Source organism: Sus scrofa, chromosome 8 (genome assembly GCF_000003025.6).
Source record: "Sus scrofa isolate TJ Tabasco breed Duroc chromosome 8, Sscrofa11.1, whole genome shotgun sequence".
Taxonomy (NCBI): domain Eukaryota; kingdom Metazoa; phylum Chordata; class Mammalia; order Artiodactyla; family Suidae; genus Sus; species Sus scrofa.
In genome coordinates this window covers 67,663,870-67,685,938 of record NC_010450.4, presented here as the reverse complement: position 1 = coordinate 67,685,938, position 22,069 = coordinate 67,663,870, and the positions used below count along the sequence as shown (strand labels likewise).

Sequence of the window (22,069 nt, the reverse complement as noted above, 5' to 3'; positions counted from 1 at the left end):
GTGGCTTAAATTCAATACCTGGCCCAGGGAACTTCCATATGCCACAGGTGGCCATAAAAATTAAACAAACAAACAAACAGGGAGTTCCCATCATGACTCAGTGGTAACGAACCCGACTAGTATCCATGAGACATGGGTTCGATCCCTGGCCTTGCTCAGTGGGTTGGGGATCCAGCTATGAGCTGTGGTGTAGGTCGCAGATGTGGCTTGGATCCTGCACTGCTGTGGCCTTAGTGTGAGTGGGCAGCTGCAGCTCTGATTTGACCCCTAGCCTGGGAACTTCCATAGGCCGAGGGTACAGCCCTAAAAAGACTAAATATATAAATATTAAATAAATAAATAAATAAATACTAAAAAAAAACCAACCACTATGGAAAACAGTATGGAGGTTCCTCAGAAAACTAAATCTAGAACTACCATATGATTCAGCCATCCCACTCCTGGGTATATATCCAGACAAAACTTTCATTCGAAAAGATACATGTACCCCTATGCTCACTGCAGTGCTATTCACAATAGCTGACACATGGAAACAACCTAAATGTTCACAGACAGATGAATGGATTAAGAAGATGTAGTACACATATGCAAAGGAATACTACTCAGCCATTAAAAAAGAACAAAATAATGCCATTTACAACATGCATGCAACTAGAAATGCTCATACTAAATGAAGTAAGCCAGAAAGAGAAAGACAAATACCATATGATATCACTTACATGCGGAATCTAAAATGTGGCGCAATGAACCCACCTACAAAACAGAAAGAGACGCACAGACATAGATAACAGACTTGTGGTTGCCAAGGGGATGGACTTGAAGTTTGGGGCTAGGAGATGCAAACTATTACATCTAGGGAGTTCCTACTGTGGCTCAGCGGTAACAAACCTGACCAGTATCCATGAGGATGCAGGTTTGATCCCTGGCCTTGCTCAAAGGGTTAAGGATCCAGCATTGCCTTGAGTTGTGGTGTAGGTCACAGACTCAGCTCAGATCCCATGTTGCTATGGCTGTGGTGTAGGCCAGCAGATGCAGCTCCAATTCAACTCCTAGCCTGGGAACCTCCATATGCCATAGGTGCAGCCCTGAAAAGCAAAACAAACAAACAAAAAAAGCAAAAAAAAAACCCTGTTACTTTTAGAATGGATAAGCAATGAGGTCCTACTGTTTAGCACAGGGAACTATATCCAATCTCCTGGAATAGACCATGATGGAAGATAATAAAAGAAAAGGAATGTAGGTTACTTTTCTGTACAGCAGAAATTGATATGATCTTGTAAATCAACTACACTTCACATTAAAAAATTGGAAAAAAAAGCCAGTAGAAAAGATCAAGGAAACCAAGAGCTGGTTCTTTGAAAAGAATAAACAAAATTAACCCAAATAAAGAAAATCAAAGGTGAAAAAGTTACAAACAATATCAGAGAAGCAGAAACGATCATAAGAGATTACGATGAACAATTACAGCCAATCACATGAACAACCTAGAAGGAACAGATAAATTTCTAGAAACATAAGATCTCTCAAGACTGAATCAGGAAGATATAGAAAATATGAACGAACTACTATTAATGAAACTGAATCAGATAAAAAAAAAACCTCCCAACAAACAGAAGTTCAGGACCAGATGGCTTTTTTTTTCTTTTTAGGGCTACAGCTGCCGGCCTAAGCCACAGCCACATCAACACAGGATCTGAACCTTGATTGTGATCTACACTGCAGCTCACAGCAACGCTGAATCCCTGACCCAGTGAGCGAGGCCAGGGATTGAACCCACATCCTCATGGATACTAGTCAGATTTGTTTCTGTTGTACCAAAATAGGAACTTCCAGGACCAGATAGATTTAAAGGTAAATTCTACCTTAAAGAATTAATACTTGTCCTTCCCAAACTATTCTGAAAAATTAAAGAGGAATGAAAACTTCCTATCTCATTCTATGAGGCCAGCATCATTCTGACCCAAACCAGACAAATCATTATATAAAAAGAAAATTTGAAGCTAGTATCACCAGCAAACATAGATGCAAAAATCCTTAATGAAATATTAGTAAATCAAATCAAACAATACTTTAAAAAGATCATACACCATGATCAAGCAGTATTTAATTTCAGGGATGCGAGGTTGCTAAGTATCTACAAATCAATTAGTGTGATACACTAACTGAAAAATAAAAATCATATGATCATCTCAACAGATGCAGAAAAACTTTTTGACAAAATTCAACATCCATTAATGATAAAAACTCTTAAACAGTGGATTTAGAGGGAACATATCTCACCATAATAAGGGCCATTTGTGACAAACCTACAGTTAACATCATACTCAATGGTGAAAAGCTGAAAGCATTACATCTAAGATTAGGAATAAGATGAGGATGCTTATTCTGGCAATTTTTATTCAACATAGTATTGGAAGTTCTAGTCAAAGCAATCAGACAATAAAACTAAATAAAATGAATCCAGATCAGAAAGGGATAAGTGAAAGTGTCACTGTTTGCAGATAACATGATACTAAACAGAAAATCCTGGAGTTCCCTTTGCACCTCAGCAGTTAACGAACCCGACTAGGAAACATGAGGATGCGGGTTTGATCGATCCCTGGCCCTGGCCTCGCTCAGTGGGTTAAGGATCTAACGTTGCCATGAGCTGTGGTGTAGGCCACAGATGTGGCTTGGATCCTGCATTGCTGTGGCTGTGGTGTAGGCTGGCAGCTTTAGCTCTGATTCAACCCTGGGAACTTCCATATGCCACAAGTGCAGCCCTAAAAAGCAAAAAAAGAAAAGAAAGAAAGAAAAAAGAAAATCCTAAGGACACTACCAGAAAACTACTAGAGATCATCAATGAATTCGGTAAAGCTGCAAGACAGAAATTTAATACACAGAAATCTGTTGCACTGTAATACACTAATAATGAACTATCCCAAAGAGAAATTTTTTAAAATCCCATTTACAATTGTATCAAAAAGAATAAAATATGTAGGAGTAAATCCAATCAAAAAAGTAAAGACTTGTTCTCTGAAAACTATAAGATATTTATTGAAAAAACTGAAGAATATACTAACATATGGAAAGATATACCTTGGTTACAGATTGGAAGAATCTTGTCTTTTTTTTCGGCCACACCCACAGCGTGCAGAAGTAACTAGGCCCGAAATTGAACCTGAGCCACAGCAATGACAATACCAAGTCCTTAACTGCCAGGCCACCACAGAATACCAAGAATTATTACTTTTGTTTTTATTTTATTTTTTATTTATTTTTTTTGCTGTATCCACAGCATATGGAAGTTCCTAAGCCAGGGATTCTTAATCTACTGTGCTGGGCTGGGGATTGAATCTGTGCATCTACAGCAACCCAAGCTGCTGCAGTTAGATTCTTAACCCACTGTGTCATAGCAGGAACTCCCTAAGAATCATTACTTTTAAAATGACCATATTACCCAAAGCTATCTACAGATTCAGTACAATCTGTATCAAAATACCAATGGCATTATCTCACAGAACTAGAAAAAGTAACTCGAAAATGTGTAAGGAAATACAAAAAAAATTCCAATTAGTCACAGCAATCTTGAAAAAGAGGAACAAAGCTAGAGATATCATACTCCCTATTTCAAACCATACTACAAAGCTATAGTAGGAGTTCCCTTCGTGGCCCAGCAGTTAACGAACCCAACTAGGATCCATGAGTATTCGAGTTCAATCCCTGGCTTTGCTCAGTGTGTTAAGGATCCAGCGTTGCCATAAGCTGTAGTGTAGGTCACAGATGTAGCTCAGGTCCCTTGTTCCTGTGGCTGTGGTGTAGGTGGTGTAGGATAGCAGTTGCAGCTCCAATGTGACCCCTAGCCTAGGAACCTCCACATGCTGCAGGTGTGGCTCTAAAAAGCAAAAAAAATGAAATAAAAAAGCTATAGTAATCAAAACAAGCAGCATAGGAGTTCCTGTCGTGGCTCAGTGGTTAACGAATCCTACCAGGAAGCATGAGGTTTTGGGTTTGATCCCTGTCCTCGCTCAGTGGGTTAAGGATCCGGCATTGCCAAGAGCTGTGATGTAGGTCACAGATGCAGCTCAGATCTAGCGTTGCTATGGCTCTGGCATAGGCTGGCAGCCTCAGCTCTGATTAGACCCCTAGCCTGGAAACCTCTATATGCACAGGTGTGGCCCTAGAAAAGACAAAAAAAAAAAAAAAAAAAAAACAGGAAGAATAATAAAAATACCATATGATCTCATTTATATGTGAACTCTAAAAAATAAACAATGGGGAGTTCCCTGGCAGCTCAGTAGGTTAAGGATCTGGCAATATCACTGCTGTGGCTTGGGTCACTGCTATGGTGCAGGTTCAATCCCTGACCCAGGAATTTCTGCATTCTGCAGGTGTGGCCCAAAAAAACAAAGAAAAAACAAGCAACAACAACAACAAAAAAAACCAATGAAAACAAACTTATGGATACAGTGAACAAAAGGCCAGAGGGAAGCAGGGTGGGAATGGAACAAAACAGGTGAAGGGATTCAATGTATAAACCTCCAGCTGTAAAATAAACAAGGCATAGGGATATAACATTCAACATAAGGAGTATGATCAATAACACTGTAATAACTCTGGGTACAGATGGTAACTAGACTTATGATAATCATGTCATAATGTATGGAAGTGTCAATTCATTATGAGACATACCTGAACTTAATATTGTATATCAACCATATTTCAATTTTGAAAAAACAAAGGAATTTCCTGGTGGCCTAGAGGTTAAGGATGCAGTATTGTTACTGCCATGGCTCAGGTTTGATCCTTGGCCCGGAAACTTGTGCATGCCAAGGGCACAGCCAAAAAAAAAAAAGAAATAGAGGCATTTCCAATAATCTAGTTTGGAGAGACTAGAAGCATAAGCATACAGAAGAAAGGCAGGATGCAGGACAATACAATAGGGAGCACCATAAAGCTCAGGCTAAGGAATCTGATCTTACCATATTAGTCTTTAGTCTATCACTGAAGAAAATGCTAAGTACAGAAATTATAAGGTCAGAAATTTTCTTCTTATCTAAGAACTATAAGATAAATCAAAAAAGAGAATTGATCATGAACCATGTCTTACTTTGGGCCAGCTGACATCACTGGACAACTTTCTTCTGTGCAAAAATCTGTGATTGTTCCATAAAGCATGTTGATCTGATTGAAGAAATCCACAGCTGCAAAGCAAATAACAGTTATAAGTAAACAGTTAAATTTTATTTTTTATTTTTATTTGTTTTAGGGCCACACCCATGGCATATGGAGGTTCCCAGGCTAGGGGTCCATTCGGAGCTACAACTGTCGTCCTACACCACAGCCACAGCAACACAGGATCCAAGCTGCGCCTGCAACCTAAGCCACATCTCACAGCAATGCCGGATCCTTAACCACTGATCGAGGCCAGGGATTGAACCCACAACCTCAAGGTTCCTAGTCAGATTTGTTTCTGCTGCACCATGATGGGAACTCCTAAAAATTTTAATTTTAATTTTACTCCAACAGAATATTTTATTCCAGTAGAATGTTAGATCTATCAGTGTTTTTTCCACTACAAAGAACAGGGGAAAGTATACAAACAAATAATTTTCGGCTCACTGAATTTAGGAGCTTCTGTTTATTAAGTGACTCTCTTAAGAGAATAAAAAGGCAAATAGAGAGTGGGAGAAATTATCTGCAACACATACAATCAATATAAGGAACTCTTACAGATCACTAAGAAAAAGACAACAGAGTAAAACATGTTAGATGGTTTTAAGCTGGCACTTCACAAAAGAAGTTTCCAGGGTGTTTCCATTGTGGCTCAGCAGTAACAAATCCGACTAGTATCCATGAAGATGAGGGTTCAATCCCTGACCTGGCTCAGTGGGTTAAGGATGTTCGTCACAGACATGGCTCAGATCTGCAATTACTGTGGCATAGGCTATCAGCTACAGTTCCAATTCGACCCCTAGCCTGGGAACTTCTGTATGTCACGGGTGCAGCCCTAAAAAGCCAAAAAAAAGAAGTTTCCAGATGGTCAAAAAGCCTATGAGAAGATGTTGCCAAACATTTCCCACCATGTTGCAGTGGTTAAGGATCTAGCATTGTCTCCGCAGTGGCTTGTATATATATGTGCTTTTTCGATTTTACCAGCATAAACTTGGAACTTTTTCATAATATTCTCTTACAACTTTTTTTTTTGGCAGCACCTGAAACATGCAGAAGTTCCTGGGCCAGGGATCGAACCCATGTAACCAGAGCCACAAGGGAACTTCTCTTATGACTTTTAATGCTGTATAAAATCTGTAGTGATAATTACTTTGTCATTCCTGATACTGGCTGTCTTTTCTCTCACTTTCTCTTGATCAGTCTTACCAAGGGTTGTTAATTTTATTAGAGTTCCCAAAGATCTATCATTTTTTATTTTATTTTTTGTTAATTTTCTTTATTACATTTGTTTTCTATTTTATTAACTTCTACTCTTATCATTACTGATACTTTTTTAAATTTTGTACTTAATTTGCTGTTGTTTTTCTCAACTCTGGAAAGTGATGTTGATCATTTTTAATACTTTTTATTTTTCTAATATACATAAGTAAGGCTCTTAATTTCCCTCTAACAGCATTAGCCACATCCCACAAGTTTTCACATATAATATTTTTATTATCTTTTTTTAGTTCAAAATATTTTCCAATTTCCATTGAGATTTACTATTTTTAAACATATACAGACAGATTTCCTCATTTTTTGCTGTTTTCTGGCTGAATTTCACTACTGTCAAAGAACTACATTAAATAATTGCAATCCTTTCAGTTTCTGAAAGTGTGTATTTTATAATCTGAGGTGCTTAGGTCATACATCCCTCAGGTGAAGTCTGTTAATCGAGCTGCTTTAATTTTTCAAATTCCTTATTGATTTTTTTCCTCTACACTTTTTATACATTGTTGAGAGAGGACTAATTAAATCTCCCACACAATGGACTTTCTATTTCTTATTTTCATTTAGGCAATTGATTTTACTATATTTCTGATGTAATATGTATTATTAAAGACATATTCAGAACTTTACATATTCTCTGTGAACTGAGCCATTTTTCATTTTAAAATCTCCTTCTTAGAGTTCTTATTGTGGCTCATCAGGTTAAGGACCCAATCTTGTCTGTAAGGAAGATGGGTTAGGGATCGGCGTAGGTCACAGATGTGGCTCAGATCTGGCACTGTTGTGGCTGTGGCATAGGCCAGCAGTTGCAGCTCCAATTCGACCCCTAGCCCAGGAACTTTCATATGCCAAAGGTGCAACCTTAAAAAGGAAAAAAAATAATAAAAATTACAAACAATAAAATCTCCTTCTTTATTAATGTTTTTCTGCCTTGATGTCTACTCTCTTATATTAACATGACATATCATCTTTCTTTAAATTAGTGTTCACATCTATTTAAAGCATAGGTAGTAGACAGTAAACATTTTAGGCTTTGCTGGCCATAGGGATTTTATTGTGCCTATTCACCTCTGCTGCTATAGCACAGAAGCTGCCATAGACAACAGAGCAGCTTAATGTGTCTCTTAGAAATAAGAAGTTCCCGTCATGGCTCAGTGGGTTAATGATCCAGCTTGTCTCTGTGGCATTGCCAGTTCAACCCCAGCTCAGTGAAGTGGGTTGGGGCTCCGGTGTTGCTGCAGCTGTGGTATAGGTCACAGATGCAGCTTGGGTTCAATCCCTGGCCCAGGAACTTCCATATGCTGTGGGTGCGGCCAAAAAAATAAAATAAAATAAAATGTCTCTAAAAATTTAGATTTGTTTTGTTTATAACCATCCTGACACAATCATTCCCCCCCCCTTTTTTTTTGCTGTTTTAGGGCTACATCTGTGGCATATGGAAGTTTCCAGGTTAGGGGTCTACTCAGAGCTACAGCTGCCGGCCTACACCACAGCCACAGTACGCAGATCCCCGACCCACTTAGCAAGGCCAGGGGTCGAACCTGCATCCTCATGGACACTAGTCAGATTCATTTCCACTATGCCACAACGGGAATTCCACAATCATTGTCTTTTTTATTGAAGCATTTTGTTCAATAAAAGTTATTTAATACAATAACTAATACTTGGACTTCGATTTACTATCTTACTATTTGCTATCTATTTATTCTACCTATTACATGATTCTCTTTATTTTCTTTCTTACGTTCTTCAGGATTATTTTTCTTAGTCTATTTTTCTCCTCTACTAGAAAAATAATTGTACATTCATATACTATAATCTCAGTCCCACCCACCCCAGATCAGGGTTTAGCCAACTATGACCATAGGCCAAATCTGGTGCATCACCTGTCTTTTTTTTTTTTTTTTTTTTTGTCTTTTGTCTTTTGTCTTTACAGGGCCGCACCTGTGGCATATGGAGGTTCCCAGGCTAGGGGATCTAATCGGAGCTGTGGCTGCCGGCCTACACCACAGCCACAGCAACACCAGATCTGAGCCGCGTCTGCAACCTACACCACAGTTCACGGCAACACCGAATCCTTAACCCATTGAGCAAGGCCAGGGATCGAACCCGCAACTTCATGGTTCCTAGTCAGATTTGTTAACCACTGTGCCACAACAGGAACTCCCACCTGTTCTTATAAATAGTTTTTTTTGTTTTTTGTTTTGTTTTTATCTCTTTGTTTGTTTGTTTTGATTTTGTTTTTATCTCTCTTTCTTATCTTTTTCTTGTAAATAGTTTTATTGGAATAGAAAGATTTATTTGGGAAAATATTGTCTATGGCAACTTCCGTGCTATAGCAGCAGAGGTGAAAAGACACAATAAAATCCCTATGGCCAGCAAAGCCTAAAATGTTTACTATCTGGCCCTTTATAAAAAAGATTCATGGAGTTCCCATTGTGGCTCAGTGGGTTGAGAACCCGACATAGTGTCTGTGAGGATGCAGGTCCAACCCCTGCCCTTGCTCAGTGGGTTAAGGATCTGGCATCGCCACAAGCTTCAGTGTAGGCCACTGATGCAGCTCAGATCCAGTGATGCTGTGGCTGTGGCATTAGGCCCCAGCTGCAGCTGATTTGACCCGTAGCCTGGGAACTTCCCTCTGCTGCAGGTGTGGCCATAAAAAGAAAAAAAAAAAAAAATTAAATCATATCCTAGAGTATAGCATAAGCATGCTTCACATAACTAGGCCCCAAACAAAGAATACTTGTACCTATTCCCAAACAGTGTATGGTACAACCTTTAGATGTGTGAGAAACCATGCTAGCCTCTAAGGATAAGTAACAAAACTGACTCAATCCCATATCCTCATTGAGTTTACAGGGTAATAGGGAAAATATCACTTAAGGTTTTGTTTTTACAAAGGGAATTATAAATTGTGGAAGCAAACGCTTCCCCTCAATGTAGCTTTCTGTTACTATAAAGCAAAAAGTCAATAAGAACTTCGTACAAATTAACTCAAGAAACATACAAGAAGTACTGCAGATCACTGATGTCTATCCAGCCAGAGTCTCACACCCTATTGCCTATGCTCCCTAGGGAAAATATATCTTTTTAAGTTTCTCAGGCAGAATGAATATATTTATCCACATATTTAAGAACAAACACCACATATGGTTACTTCCAGCTAAGTTTCTGTTCCTTCCTATTTAATACCTTCTTATTTAATACCTTATTTAATACCTTCTTTCATTCCATTAACTACCCATAAGCTGCACTTTATTTTTTTAATTCAGACTTTCTAGAGCAAAGAATTTTAAAAATTGATTTAAAGGAGTCAAAGTTAATTACAGATGAAAGTAGAGCAGTAATAAGCATTACACTAAATTTGATCCTATAAATTTTCCTCTGCCCTCTTACTTCTCCATGAGTCAAGACTTACTAAGCAATGACTCTGCAACTTAGTAAATCTTGCCTTACCCACCACGTGAGTAGAAGATAGCCTATGGCTTTGAACCCCAACTCCTACACTTAATGGTTCAGTTACTTAACATCCCTGCATCTCAGCTTCCTCCCTTTAAAGCTGGGTTTATTGCAGAGCGCTTAAAAAAAAAAAAAAAAGTATCTACTGTAAAGCAGGCACTTAATAACTGCTGGGTTTTTTCTACAAAGATAGGGCCTCAAGATTCTGTGCCACATAAATTAATTATAAGTCATCCATCTGGCTCTTTCCAAAACCTAGAACTGTCTATCTTCTTTAAGCTAACACTCTTTCTAGCAGCAGAACGTTCAAAACCAGGCTCTGATGTCTGGCTGTAAGACTAGTTGTTGATTTTGTAAAATTTCTCATCTTCTACCATTTATCTTCATCTGGCAAGTAAACTGAAGCCAAAAGGCCATTAAGATGCCAATCTTATCAACAAATCCCTTCACTCTTTTAAGTACCCAAAATGTTTACTTAATCACTGTCAGTGGACAAAAATATCTGTCTAGCCTCAACCTATTCCCTTCCTCAAGTATCACTTGGGAAGATTACTATAAATAAGAAAAAAATTATAATCCAATACTTCAAAGTCAAATGCTAACAGTACCTACATCATTAAGTTGTAAAGATGAAATAAAATAATCCACATGGAAGAAAATCGAAAGCACTAATTTGAAAAGATACATGCACCTCAATGTTCACAGTAGCATATGGAAGAGCCAAGATACAGAAGCAACCTAAGTGTCCATAAACAGATGAAGGATAAAGAAGATATGGTATGTACACACACACACACACACACACACACTGGAATATCATTCAGCCATAACAAAAAATGAAATATTGCCATTGCAACAACAATGGATGAATGGACCTGGAGGGCATTCTGCTTGGTAAAAGGTAAGTCAGACACAGGAAGACAAATACTGCATAATATCAGTTATACACAGAATCGAAAAAATAAAACAAATGAACGAATATAACAAAACAGAAACAGACTCAAAGATATAGAGAACAAACAAACTCTTCCAGTTGGGAGAGGGGCAAAATAGGGATGGGGATTAAGAGGTACAAACCATGTATAAAATAAATAAGCTACAAAGAGATATTGTACAGCACAGGAAATATACCCATTATTTTATAATAACTTTAAATGGAGGATAATCTATAAAAAACTGAATCACTATGTTATATACATGAATATTGTAAATCAACTAAACTTCAATAAAAAATTAAATAAACAAATACAAATAATCCAGGTAGAAAGAACAGCAGAGTGCTAAACAGTGTTTCATAAATATTAATTGCTGCTATTACCATTTTTTTCCAATGAAGATGGTTATATCTATGCTTTGTATTGAACAGGAGATAAGAATTTCACTAACTCCATATTCAGAAATAAATTACTATAAAGGTTAAAGTGGATTGAGTTATCACTATATTCTCATATTAGGTTACTAGCTAAATTCTAGAATACATAGCTCCCCAATACTCACCTACAATGAGGCTACTAACCTAATTTAAAATCGAGAGTCTACTGAGAAACAGAAGGCTACTTACTGTTCACTGCAACCCATTCATTTAGATCTTCCCCCTCAGGAAGCATGACAGCCATCCGCAGGTTTCCGCTGCCAAGGGTAGCCTCTGCATGCTTTAAGAGCTCATACTGGTGAGAACCCTCTGGAATGTTCTTCTTTGGTTTAAACGTTTTAGAGGAGCGACTACCACTATGAATAGAATAGAAAAAAGGCACCTCAGTGTTGAAGGCATGACATTCAACAAAGTCTGCTACCCTATATTACTGGATAGAGTAACAGAAACGTGATCCTAAACCTGCACAAAGAGCCCTAAATTGTACCAGCTACATTAAATCCTGGCAGTATCATTGTGTTTGGTTACCCCAAATGCCTTCGAACCTTCTCTACATTCCCTACTGTCATTCCCAACAAGAAAAAGAACTTTAAGCTATGACTAATCCAACTAATCAAACAATAAATTAGCAATTCAGGATTATACGTTGTAATCTATAGAAACAAAAAAGTGCTTCTGTAATAATTTTTAGTCATTGTGTTCCTTCTCACCCCTTACTGTAAGTCTCTCATCCTAATACAAATAATTTGTTTCCTTTGTATAAATAGCATAAAGATATAATTCTCATCAATGAAGCACAAAATCCTACAGCAAGAAAGAAAAATACATGTTCTTCTATCCAATTATAGGAAGTAGCAGCAATCTTAATCCAAAATTCCAGATAATGCAGCTAAGTAGCTAACAGTAACAGAGTTGTTCAAATTCCTAAATGTGTGTCTATATAGACACATACAAATATATTTTCAAATGGGTCAAATGAAACTAGTCTTAGAAATGGTTTTAAGAATTTTTGAGAGATGGATTCTTCTGTAAACACTGGCAAATTCTTATCAAATTATATTACATTCATCCATTCTCAATACTCCCCTTCTCTTTTTATAAAAAGGAAGATAGGGAAAGAATGAATTAGAAGAGTCTGGGTAAATGGAATTACATAAAATTTAATGTTACTAAATTCATACGACCATAACATTCAGACATTTGAACATATGAATTTGAAAATAAGATTCCAAAGAGAAGAAACAAGAGTCATATACTTTTCAGGTTCTCCAAAGCTTTTCACTTCTCCCAAGCTTACTCCCAAGATCTCTCTTTTTCCCCAAGATAAGGCGGAAGTTCCCAACCCTGGCTGCATTTTATAATCAGTACTAAAAAATTATTGAGCATCCTCAGATAAACTAAGAATCTACTAGTCCACCCAAATATACAATTCAAATGATAGGTATTTTTCACTCTAAGATATGGCATTTTCATTTAAATGTAAGCCTCTACTCGGGTGATTATTTAGTATAAAATGATGCTTCTCAGCTCTAACACTGGCTCCTCTCCCTGCCAGATATCTCTACTCAAGAGTCAAGAAATCTCTTCACAAACACTAATCAGATGATGTTACTGCTCTGCTTAAAACCATTCAGTGGCTTTCCAGTGCACTCAGAATAAGCCCCAAAGTCAAATATTAGACAGTCAGGCTCTGGACCCACAGTGGAGTGTGAAAACTCTCCTTCAGTTTAATCAGATGATGTATGAACACCAAATTCTCTCCCAGCATCTCTAAAATATAAAAACACAGGAAAGATCATTATGCCTACCGAGTTGAGGCTTATTTCAAGATCCTTATTTCGTGTCCTCTTTATCAAAGTTTCATGTGCGATGGAGTTCCCATTGTGGTGCAGCAGAAACAAATCCGACTAATAACCATGAAGTTGTAGATTCGATCCCTGGCCTCCCTCAGTGGGTTAAGGATTTGGCGTTGCCGTGAGCTGTGGTGTAGGTCACAGATGTGGCCTGGATCCTGCATTGCTGTGGCTGAGGCATAGGCCGGCAGCTATAGCTCCAATTCACCGCTAGCCTGGGAACCTCCATATGCCATGAGTTCGGCCCTAATTAAAAAAAAAAAAAAAAGTTTCATGTGAGAAATAAACCACCAATGTTTTTATAAAAAGGCATTTTACTAATATATACATATATATATATATATATATATATATGGGTGACTAATTACAAAAACAGCTCTCCTAACATCCATCAGGTGCATGTTAAGTAGACCCCCTTTAACAAGCCCGCTGCCCAGACCCCTCTGGCAACTGCAGACATGACAGCTGCTCCAGAAAGGGCTGGCAGAGAACAAGCATCTCCGCTGTGTCTGCACTCAGGCCACTCAGAGCCTCCCCTGCCCCCAGCAAGCCCTCTACTTACGGAAGGAACCACTCTGCCCTGAAGTTTTAGGCTCCTAAATGTTTTCTTGATTGATGACCCACACAGAACTGGTCTTCCACCAAGCTAAATAAATCTACTTCAAAGACCTTATACTTGGGTAGAAATCAAAAAACACATCTGAGTTTGATTTTGTGAAGGCCAGTTTTGACACATCAGCTATGGTATCTCAGGCAAATTACCCAACTTTCCTGAGCCTGTTTTTCCTTTAACAGTGAAAACCTAATAACAATAACAAAATATCACCACTACCTTTCTCATAGAGCTGGAAAATGAAAAAATAATGAATGTGAAAAAAGCGTCTAAAACTGTAAAATTTGGAGTTCCCGTTGTGGCTCAGCGGAAACGAATGTGACTAGCATTCATGAGGACGCAGGTTCAATCCTTGGTCTCATTCAGTGGGTTAAGGATCCGGCATTGCCGTGAACTGTGGTGTAGGTCACAGACGCAGCTCAGATCTGGTGTTGCTGTGGCTGAGGCAGAGGCGGGCAGCTACAGCTCCAATTAGACACCTAGCCTGGGAACCTCCATGTGCTGCGGGTGCAGCCCTAAAAAGACCAAAAAAAAAAAGTAAAATGCTGTGTAAATGTCAGTATCCTTTCTTTTCCTGAACCAGAATGACCCATAATAAAAAAAGAAAAGAAAAGGTAGTGCAATGTCCAAAGCTGGATTCAACCCCTATTCTCCCTCTCACCTCCTACCTAAGACTGATGGGGAAAAATATAGCCTTACTTTGGAAACAAATGCTTTTACACACTAAGTTCCAAGTAGAATTTTTTCTAATGTTTCGTTTTGGGTTTTGGTGCTATTCCCATATGAAGGTTCAGATGATCTCAGAATAATCATGGGGCTGGACAGGAAATCATGAAAACAGGATCCTAGTCCTCATTTTGCTATTTTCTTCTTATGTTACTTAGAAAACTCACATTATCATCTGGGCTTCAATTTCTTTATTTTGTTTTTTGAAAGTCTAAAAAATAACTTTTTACAAAAGGGTATAATCTAGAGATGAGATAATGTTTATAAAATTGTTTTAGTTCCCTAAGCGACTCCTTTTTCAGTTCCTCATTTCCATGTACATTCGTACTTCCAAAATGCTTTCAAGGCCTCCATCAAATTTCCCTTCTCTCTGACCCTTCCACCTGAATAAATAACCATTTCAATATTCTGATTTTTTTGGAGTTTCCATTGTGGCTCAATAGAAACAAATCTGACTAAGATCCATTAAAGATGCCGGTCTGATCCCTGGCCTCATTCAGTGGGTTAAGGATCCGGGATTGCCGTGTGCTGTGGTGTAGGTTGCAGATGTGGCTGGGATCTGGTGTTGCTGTGGCTGTTGTGTAGGCCAGCGGCTATAGCTCCGATTCGTCCCCTAGCCTGGGAACCTCCATATGCCGCAGGTGTGACCCTAAAAAGACCAAAAAAAAAAAAAATTCTGATTTTTTTAAATACTATTTTTTAAAACTATATTCAGCTTTTTCTTCAACTTTCACCTGAAACTTGAAACTTCAACCAGGATGCACCCTACTCTGGAAGAGATGGTCAATATTGCTCTTCATTCTCAAGTCAAAAGAACAACTGACAAGAGTCCTCAAGTTCAAAAGCACAAATATAAAAGCATGTTCACAAAGGTCCTCATGAATGAGTGCAAGCTCTTATAGTAATAATGTACATGGCAAAATGCATATATCTCAAGACAAGTTAAGATATGTGATGCCAAAATTCAAAGATATTTTCAGTAACAGAAAGTATGTAGCCTTCCTACCCCACCCTCCTCAGAAGAAATCTGTGTATCAGAAGAATCTCAGAAGAAATATCTTATGTATCCAGAGACTGTCTATACAAGCTTGTGCCTGCTGTGGCTGTGGCGTAGGCTGGCTACAATTCGACCCCTAGCCTGGGAACGTCCATATGCAGCAGGTGTGGCCCTAAAAAGCAAAAAAAAAGAATGCTTGTGCCTGTTTTTGTTTATTTTTACACAATTGTTGGATATCATGTTATACTAAACAATGTTTTTCACATAACATATCTAGGAGATTGTTGTATATTAACATAAAAGTAGACCTTACTTTATTCTTTTTAAAGATTAAGTAGTAATTCCTTATAGAGATACATAATTTTTTGTTTGTTTGTTTTTGCTTTTTAGGGCCATACCTGTGGCACATGGAAGTTCCCAGGCTAGGGGTAGAATTGGAGCTGCAGCTGCTGGCCTAACCATAGTCACAGCAATGCCAGATCCAAGCCACATTTGTGACCTACGCCACAGCTCAGAGCAATGCCAGATCCTTAACCCACTGAGCGAGGCAAGGGATAGAACCTGCATCCTCATGGATACTATTTGGGTTCTTAATCCACTTGAGCCACAATGGGAACTCCATAGTATTTTTAACCAGTCACCTATTGGTAATCATTTTCTTCAAACAATGCTTCCGTTAAGTATCCTCATATTATGAAAAATAAAACTATTACAAAATCGCTGTGCCAAACGGCATATACATTTTTTTTGTACATAAGTTCTGATTTCCCGCCAAAATAAGCTGTACCCTTTTGAAATCCCATAAGAAGGTATGAGAGTAGCTATATACTTTTTTGCTCTCAGAGGACAGGGATTCATTTGCCAGTTTCCCTTGTATAGCTCCCAACAGGGCATTGTAACTATATGAGAATTCAAAGCTTTCTGATTAGAACATAAATGTGATTGACAATTCACAGCATTACCCTGAGGTCTTTTCTTTCCAAATAAACATCCAGGATACAGGTTTGTTTATCCCAATCCTCTTACTCATATTTGAAGGCCAATCAATTTCTAGAGAAAGACAGGATGGTTTGACAAGTAAATAACTGAGTTTTTAGGGAAAACTCTGAACACACATCCCTTAGTCATCCAATTTGATCCAACTTTTGTAACTTTCAAAAGCATCATTTAATTCCTCTTTGAGACCCTAAAGAATAATTAGTCCCCATTGTGACCCTATATTTATTCCCATAAACCACTTCTTACCATTTCAACACAGCCACACACACCATGAGCTTTAATTTTAACCCTTTATTGTTCAATCCTACTATCAACAAAATTTCTGATAATTTCTAAGGTGGACTGGAAAATCTGAAGGCTGAAGGAATTAGGGGGGCTTTATAAAGATCTCAAAACAGGAGCACTAGTAAAGATTAGAAGAATATATATATCTGTATATTTCTGACACTGAAGAACATGTAAATACATTCAAAATTAGAAGCAAATTAACATAAATTTCTCTTTGTCAATAACTCCATAGTTCAAAATTAAGTGACTTACTTGGACTACCCAGCTAATTAAATAGCAGAAGCAGGACTCAACAACAGTCCATGATCTTGAACAAGCTACTTAACATCACCAAGCCTCAGCTTCCTCATCTATAAATGGGAATAATACCTGCCCTGCTGCTGAACCCTGTGGTGAGAACTCCACAAGTATTAGTTCTCTCTGTTCTACCTCTAGGTACCACCCTGTCATTCCCAGCAGTAGCTCCTTTTATAGGTCTAAGTCCAATACTAGAGATCAGGTACTTGATAAATACTCATTAACTGATTGTTCCAGTCAACTTCAGGCTGAGAACTCCTACAGTGGACAGTAATGATGATGATTAGTACTAACTAATATTTACTGCAGGCCTTATATTTGTAAATATTTTACATGTAATATTTCATTTAACCCTCATAACTCTATGATGTACATGCTATTACTTTATTTTATGGGTAACAAAACTAAGACTTAAAGTATTTAAATAATTTGCTCATGCTTACAAAAACCGGTAAAGTAAGGAGCTGGAATTTAAATCTAGGATTTAAATATTTAAAGCCCATTCTTTCATCCATTACCCAACACTATATATGCCTACCTTTTGGTTCTATTCAATTATTTCTAACAATTTTCTTCCTACATCACCACAGTTTAATCAAGTCACTTATGAAACAAGCCTCATTTATACTGAGAGTGTTATTAGCAGGCTATTTTTTTTTTTTTTTTTTTGCTTTTTAGGGCCACACTCACAGCATATGGAAGTTCCCAGGCTACCGGTCCAATTGGAGCTATAGCTGCCAGCCGACACCACAGCCACAGAACACAGGATCTGAGACTTGTCTGTGACCCACACCACAGCTCGTGGCAAAGCTGAATCCTAACCCAGTGATCAAGGCCAGGGATGGAACCCACATCCTCATGGATACTAGTCGGGTTCTTAATCCACTGAGCCACAATGGGAACTCCAGCAGGCACATTTTTAAAAACAATCTTCAAACTACTAATTCCATTTCCTCTCCTCACATCTCTTCTAATTTATATGAATAGTTAGTACTGCATTAAGGAAAAATACAATTTCCCCCAAAAGGTTGCCAAACACACTCATACTTTCCGAAAGGCATATATGCACCAGCAAAAGTTAGAAATTGTCAAAATCAAGTAGAATGTATTATATAAATAATAAAGCTAAAGGCTAAAAGTTATGAGTAACAAAAAGTAATCTTGATTCAGAACAAACATATCTCTATTTACACTTCTGCCTTACATCTTTCTAAAATCACTATTATTATTGGTGATTCTATTGCTGTTACTGTTAATGTCAGGAGAGTTAAAAAGAAAAAAAAAAAAAAAAAAAAAGGGAGTTCCTGTCATGGCACAGTGGTTAATGAATCCGACTAGGAACCATGAGGTTGCGGGTTCCATCCCTGGCCTTGCTCAGTGGGTTGAGGATCTGGTGTTGCCGTGAGCAGTGGTGTAGGTCACAGACATGGCTTGGATCTGCACTGCTATGGCTCTGGTGTAGACCAGCGGCTACAGCTCCGATTAGACCCCTAGCCTGGGAACCTTCATATGCGGAGGGAAGTGGCCCTAGTAAAGGCAAAAAGACCAAAAAACAAACAAACAAACAAACAAAAAACACCTCTTAATGTTGCTGGAAAGCAAGAAAGAAGGCCAAAAGCAGATCAGAAATTGAAAAAATCTGATAAGATTAAAAAAATTGATGAGGGAGTTCCCATTGTGGTGCAGCGGGAATGAATCAGACTAGCAACCACAAGGGGTTTGATCCTGGCCTTGTTCAGTGGGTTAAGGATCTGGCGTTGCCGTGAGCTGTGATGTAGGTTGCAGATAAGGCTCCGATCTGGTGTGGCTGTGGCGCAGGCCAGCAGCCGAAGCTCTGATTCAACCCCTAGCCTGGGAACCTCCACATGCTGCAAGTAGGGCCCTAAAAAAGAAAAAAAAAACTGATGAGATATAGTGACAGAGAAGGTCTTAAAAAACCTAGCCTAGAACATGCCCACTGGAAGACTCAGTGAAGGTAAGAGTGGTTCCCACTGTGCTACAGGCTCAGCATCTGGACTGCAGGAGAGGGAAAGGACCCTGAGACTCTTTAGGAATCATACAAGACCTTGATTCAGTCTTTGAGCAGGTGAATCCAGTGCCCTCCTCTGCAGGCCTTCTTCTGAGAAGCAGGCAAGTGGCAGCAAGTATTTAACATTAGGCTAAATAAAGCTCAGCACTTTCAGGGGAGGAGGTTCCTCTATAAGCAATTTATTAAGATTAAAAATTCTGCTCTGTGAAAGACACTGTAAGCCACAGACTGGGAGAAAATATTCACAAATCATATATCTGATAAAGGACTTATTATAAAATATATAAAAGGTTCTTAAAATTCAACAATAAGAAAACAACCCAACAAAGAAATGGGCAAAAGATATGGACAAATCCCACCACAGAAGATATACAGATGGCAAATACACATATGAAAAGATGCTCAACATCATCTGTCATCAGGAAATTACCAATTTAAACAAAGAGATACCACTACCCACCTATGAAAGGGACCACAATCCAAAAAACCAACAATACCAAAAGCTGGTGAGAATGCAGAGCAATATTCATTGCTGGCAGGGATGCAAAATGGCACAGACACTGTGGAAGACAGTCTGGTAATTTGCTACAACATTCAACAGAATCTTTCCATACAATCCATCAATTCCAGTCTCAGGTATATAACCAATTGAGCTGAAAAATCTATGTCCACCCAAAAGCCTGCCTCTGAATGTTTACAGAAACTTCAATCACAAGTGCCAAAGGTGGAAGCAACCCAGATGCCCTTCAATAGGTGAACTGACAAACTGTAATATAGCCATAAAATGGAATATTATGTCCAGGGATTTAAAAGAAATGAACTATGGAGTCAAAAAAATATAAAACAAAAAACACGAGGGAATTCCCGTTATGGTGCAATGGTTAATAAATCCGACTAGGAACCATGAGGTTGCGGGTTCCATCCCTGGCCTTGCTCAGTGGGTTAAGGATCCAGCGTTGCCGTGAGCTGTGGTGTAGGTTGCAGACTCGGCTCAGATCCCGCATTGCTATGGCTGTGGTGTAGGCCGGTGGCGACAGCTCCGATTCAACCCCTAGCCTGGGAACCTCTATATGCCGCAGGAGCGGCCCTATAAAAGCCAGAAAGACAAAAGAAAAAGAGAGAAAAAAAAAAAAATGAAGACACCTTATGTGAATATTGCTAAGTGAAAGAAGGCAGACTGACAAAGCTACACAGTGTGTGATTTCAAGTACAAGGCCTCAGGAGAAGCTATAGAGGCAGTAAGATAATCAGTGCTCGCTTGGGGTTTGGAGGAAGAGAAGAGAGATGACTAGGTATACGCCCAAGAAAACAGACACATAGGTCCACAAAAACTTGGTCTTTCACGTTCACACAACCATTAGTCATGAGACAAAAAGTGGAAGCAGCTCAGAAGTCCATCAATTGATGTGTTGATAAATAAAATTTGGTATATCCATACAATGGAATATCATTTGGCCATAAAGAAGTACTTTAACATGGGTAAATCTCTACGATATTATTATGCTAAGTGAAAAAACTCAGAAACAAAATATGTAGTGTCACATATTTCATGATTTCATTTATTGTTTTGTTTTATTTTTCGTTTTTTAGGCTGCCCCGATGCATACAAAATTCATGGGCCAAGGATCAGATCTGAGCCATAGTTGCAACTAAAACCGCAGCTGCGGCAATGCCAGATCCTTAACCCACTGTGCAGGGTCGGAGATCAAACCTGCATCCCAGAGCTCCCAAGACACTGCCGATCCTGTTGCACCACAGCAGGAACTCCATATGATTCCATTTACATGAACTGTCCAGAACAGAAAAATCCACTGAAAGAGAAAGTACACTAGTGGTTGCCAGGAGAAATTGAAGGAGACTACTAATGATACAAAGTTTCTCTTAGGGGTGATGAAAATGTCCTGGAATCAGAGCCTGTGATGGTTGCACACCTTTATGAATATTATACCAAATCCACTGAATTGCACACCTTCAAGGATGAATTTCATAGTATGTGAATTACAGTTCAATTTTTTAAATGTTTAAAGAAAAATCTTTACTATTAAAAAAATAAGGTGGAGTTCTCTTGTAGCACAGCGGGTTAAGGATCTGGCGTTGGGTTGCTGCTGTGGTGCAGGTTTCATCCTTGCTCAGGAACTTCCACATGTGGCAGGCATGGCCAAAAAAATTAAATAAGTACTTCCCAATAAAGTCCCTCCCCACCTCAATAAGTCAGTTTCTTTCATCCATTTATTCACTCTTGCATTCTTTCATCTGACTAGCATATTCTGACCACCTACTATATTCTAATTAGCTGTTCTAAGCACCGCCCTGGGACACAGCACCAAATAAGAGACAAGATCCCTACTCTAATGGTGGGGAGAGGGGGAACAAAACACGAAACCAACAAAACACTGCTGGGCAGTGGCAAGTGCTATGGTGAAAATAACAGAATGATGTGACAAATAATGTGATATGACAAGGCACTATATTAGATTAGGTGTTTACAGAAGGCCTTCCCAAGACCCAGAAAGCTGAGAAGAAGGAACTGGCCATATGACAATCTGGGGAAGAGGGAAGAACATTCAAAACTTATAGGATAGGAGTTCCCGTCGTGGCACAGTGGTTAACGAATCCGACTAGGAACCATGAGGTTGCGGGTTCGATCCCTGGCCTTGCTCAGTGGGTTAAGGATCCAGCGTTGCCATGAGCTGTGGTGTAGGATGCAGACGAGGCTCGGATCCCACGTTGCTGTGGCTCTGGTGTAGGCCGGTGGCTACAGCTCCGATTAGACCCCTAGCCTGGGAACCTCCATATGCCATGGGAGCAGCCCAAGAAATGGCAAAAAGACAAAAAAAACTTATAGGATAAAACAGCACAAAAGTGACTTTCTCAGGAAAAGTAGTAAAAAGGTATTTTAGGACATCAGGAATAATGCTAACAATGGTATAAGAAATCAGAAAGGCCTGTAGGACCACACTAGCTAAGATTTTAGAGGCCAGAGCATGGAATTTAGATTATCATTTTAAGTGTA

The 22,069-nt window shown here is 38.8% G+C and overlaps 1 protein-coding gene across 4 annotated transcripts in view; it reads right to left on the bottom strand.

Annotated features, from left to right (window-relative positions):
• Window positions 1-22,069, bottom strand: part of MOB1B (MOB kinase activator 1B) — a 54,374-nt gene that overhangs the window by 16,297 nt on the left and 16,008 nt on the right. For 2 of the 4 annotated variants that reach the window (XM_003129073.4, XM_021100593.1), the window contains 2 exons: window positions 11,444-11,610; window positions 5,090-5,183 (listed from right to left, as the gene is read on the bottom strand). In XM_003129073.4, coding sequence (XP_003129121.1) covers window positions 5,090-5,183; window positions 11,444-11,610 — 261 coding nt within the window. Of the gene's footprint in view, window positions 1-5,089; window positions 5,184-11,443; window positions 11,611-16,405; window positions 17,733-22,069 lie in introns of those variants that run through there. The other 2 variants (XM_021100594.1, XM_021100592.1) reach the window with 2 other exon arrangements.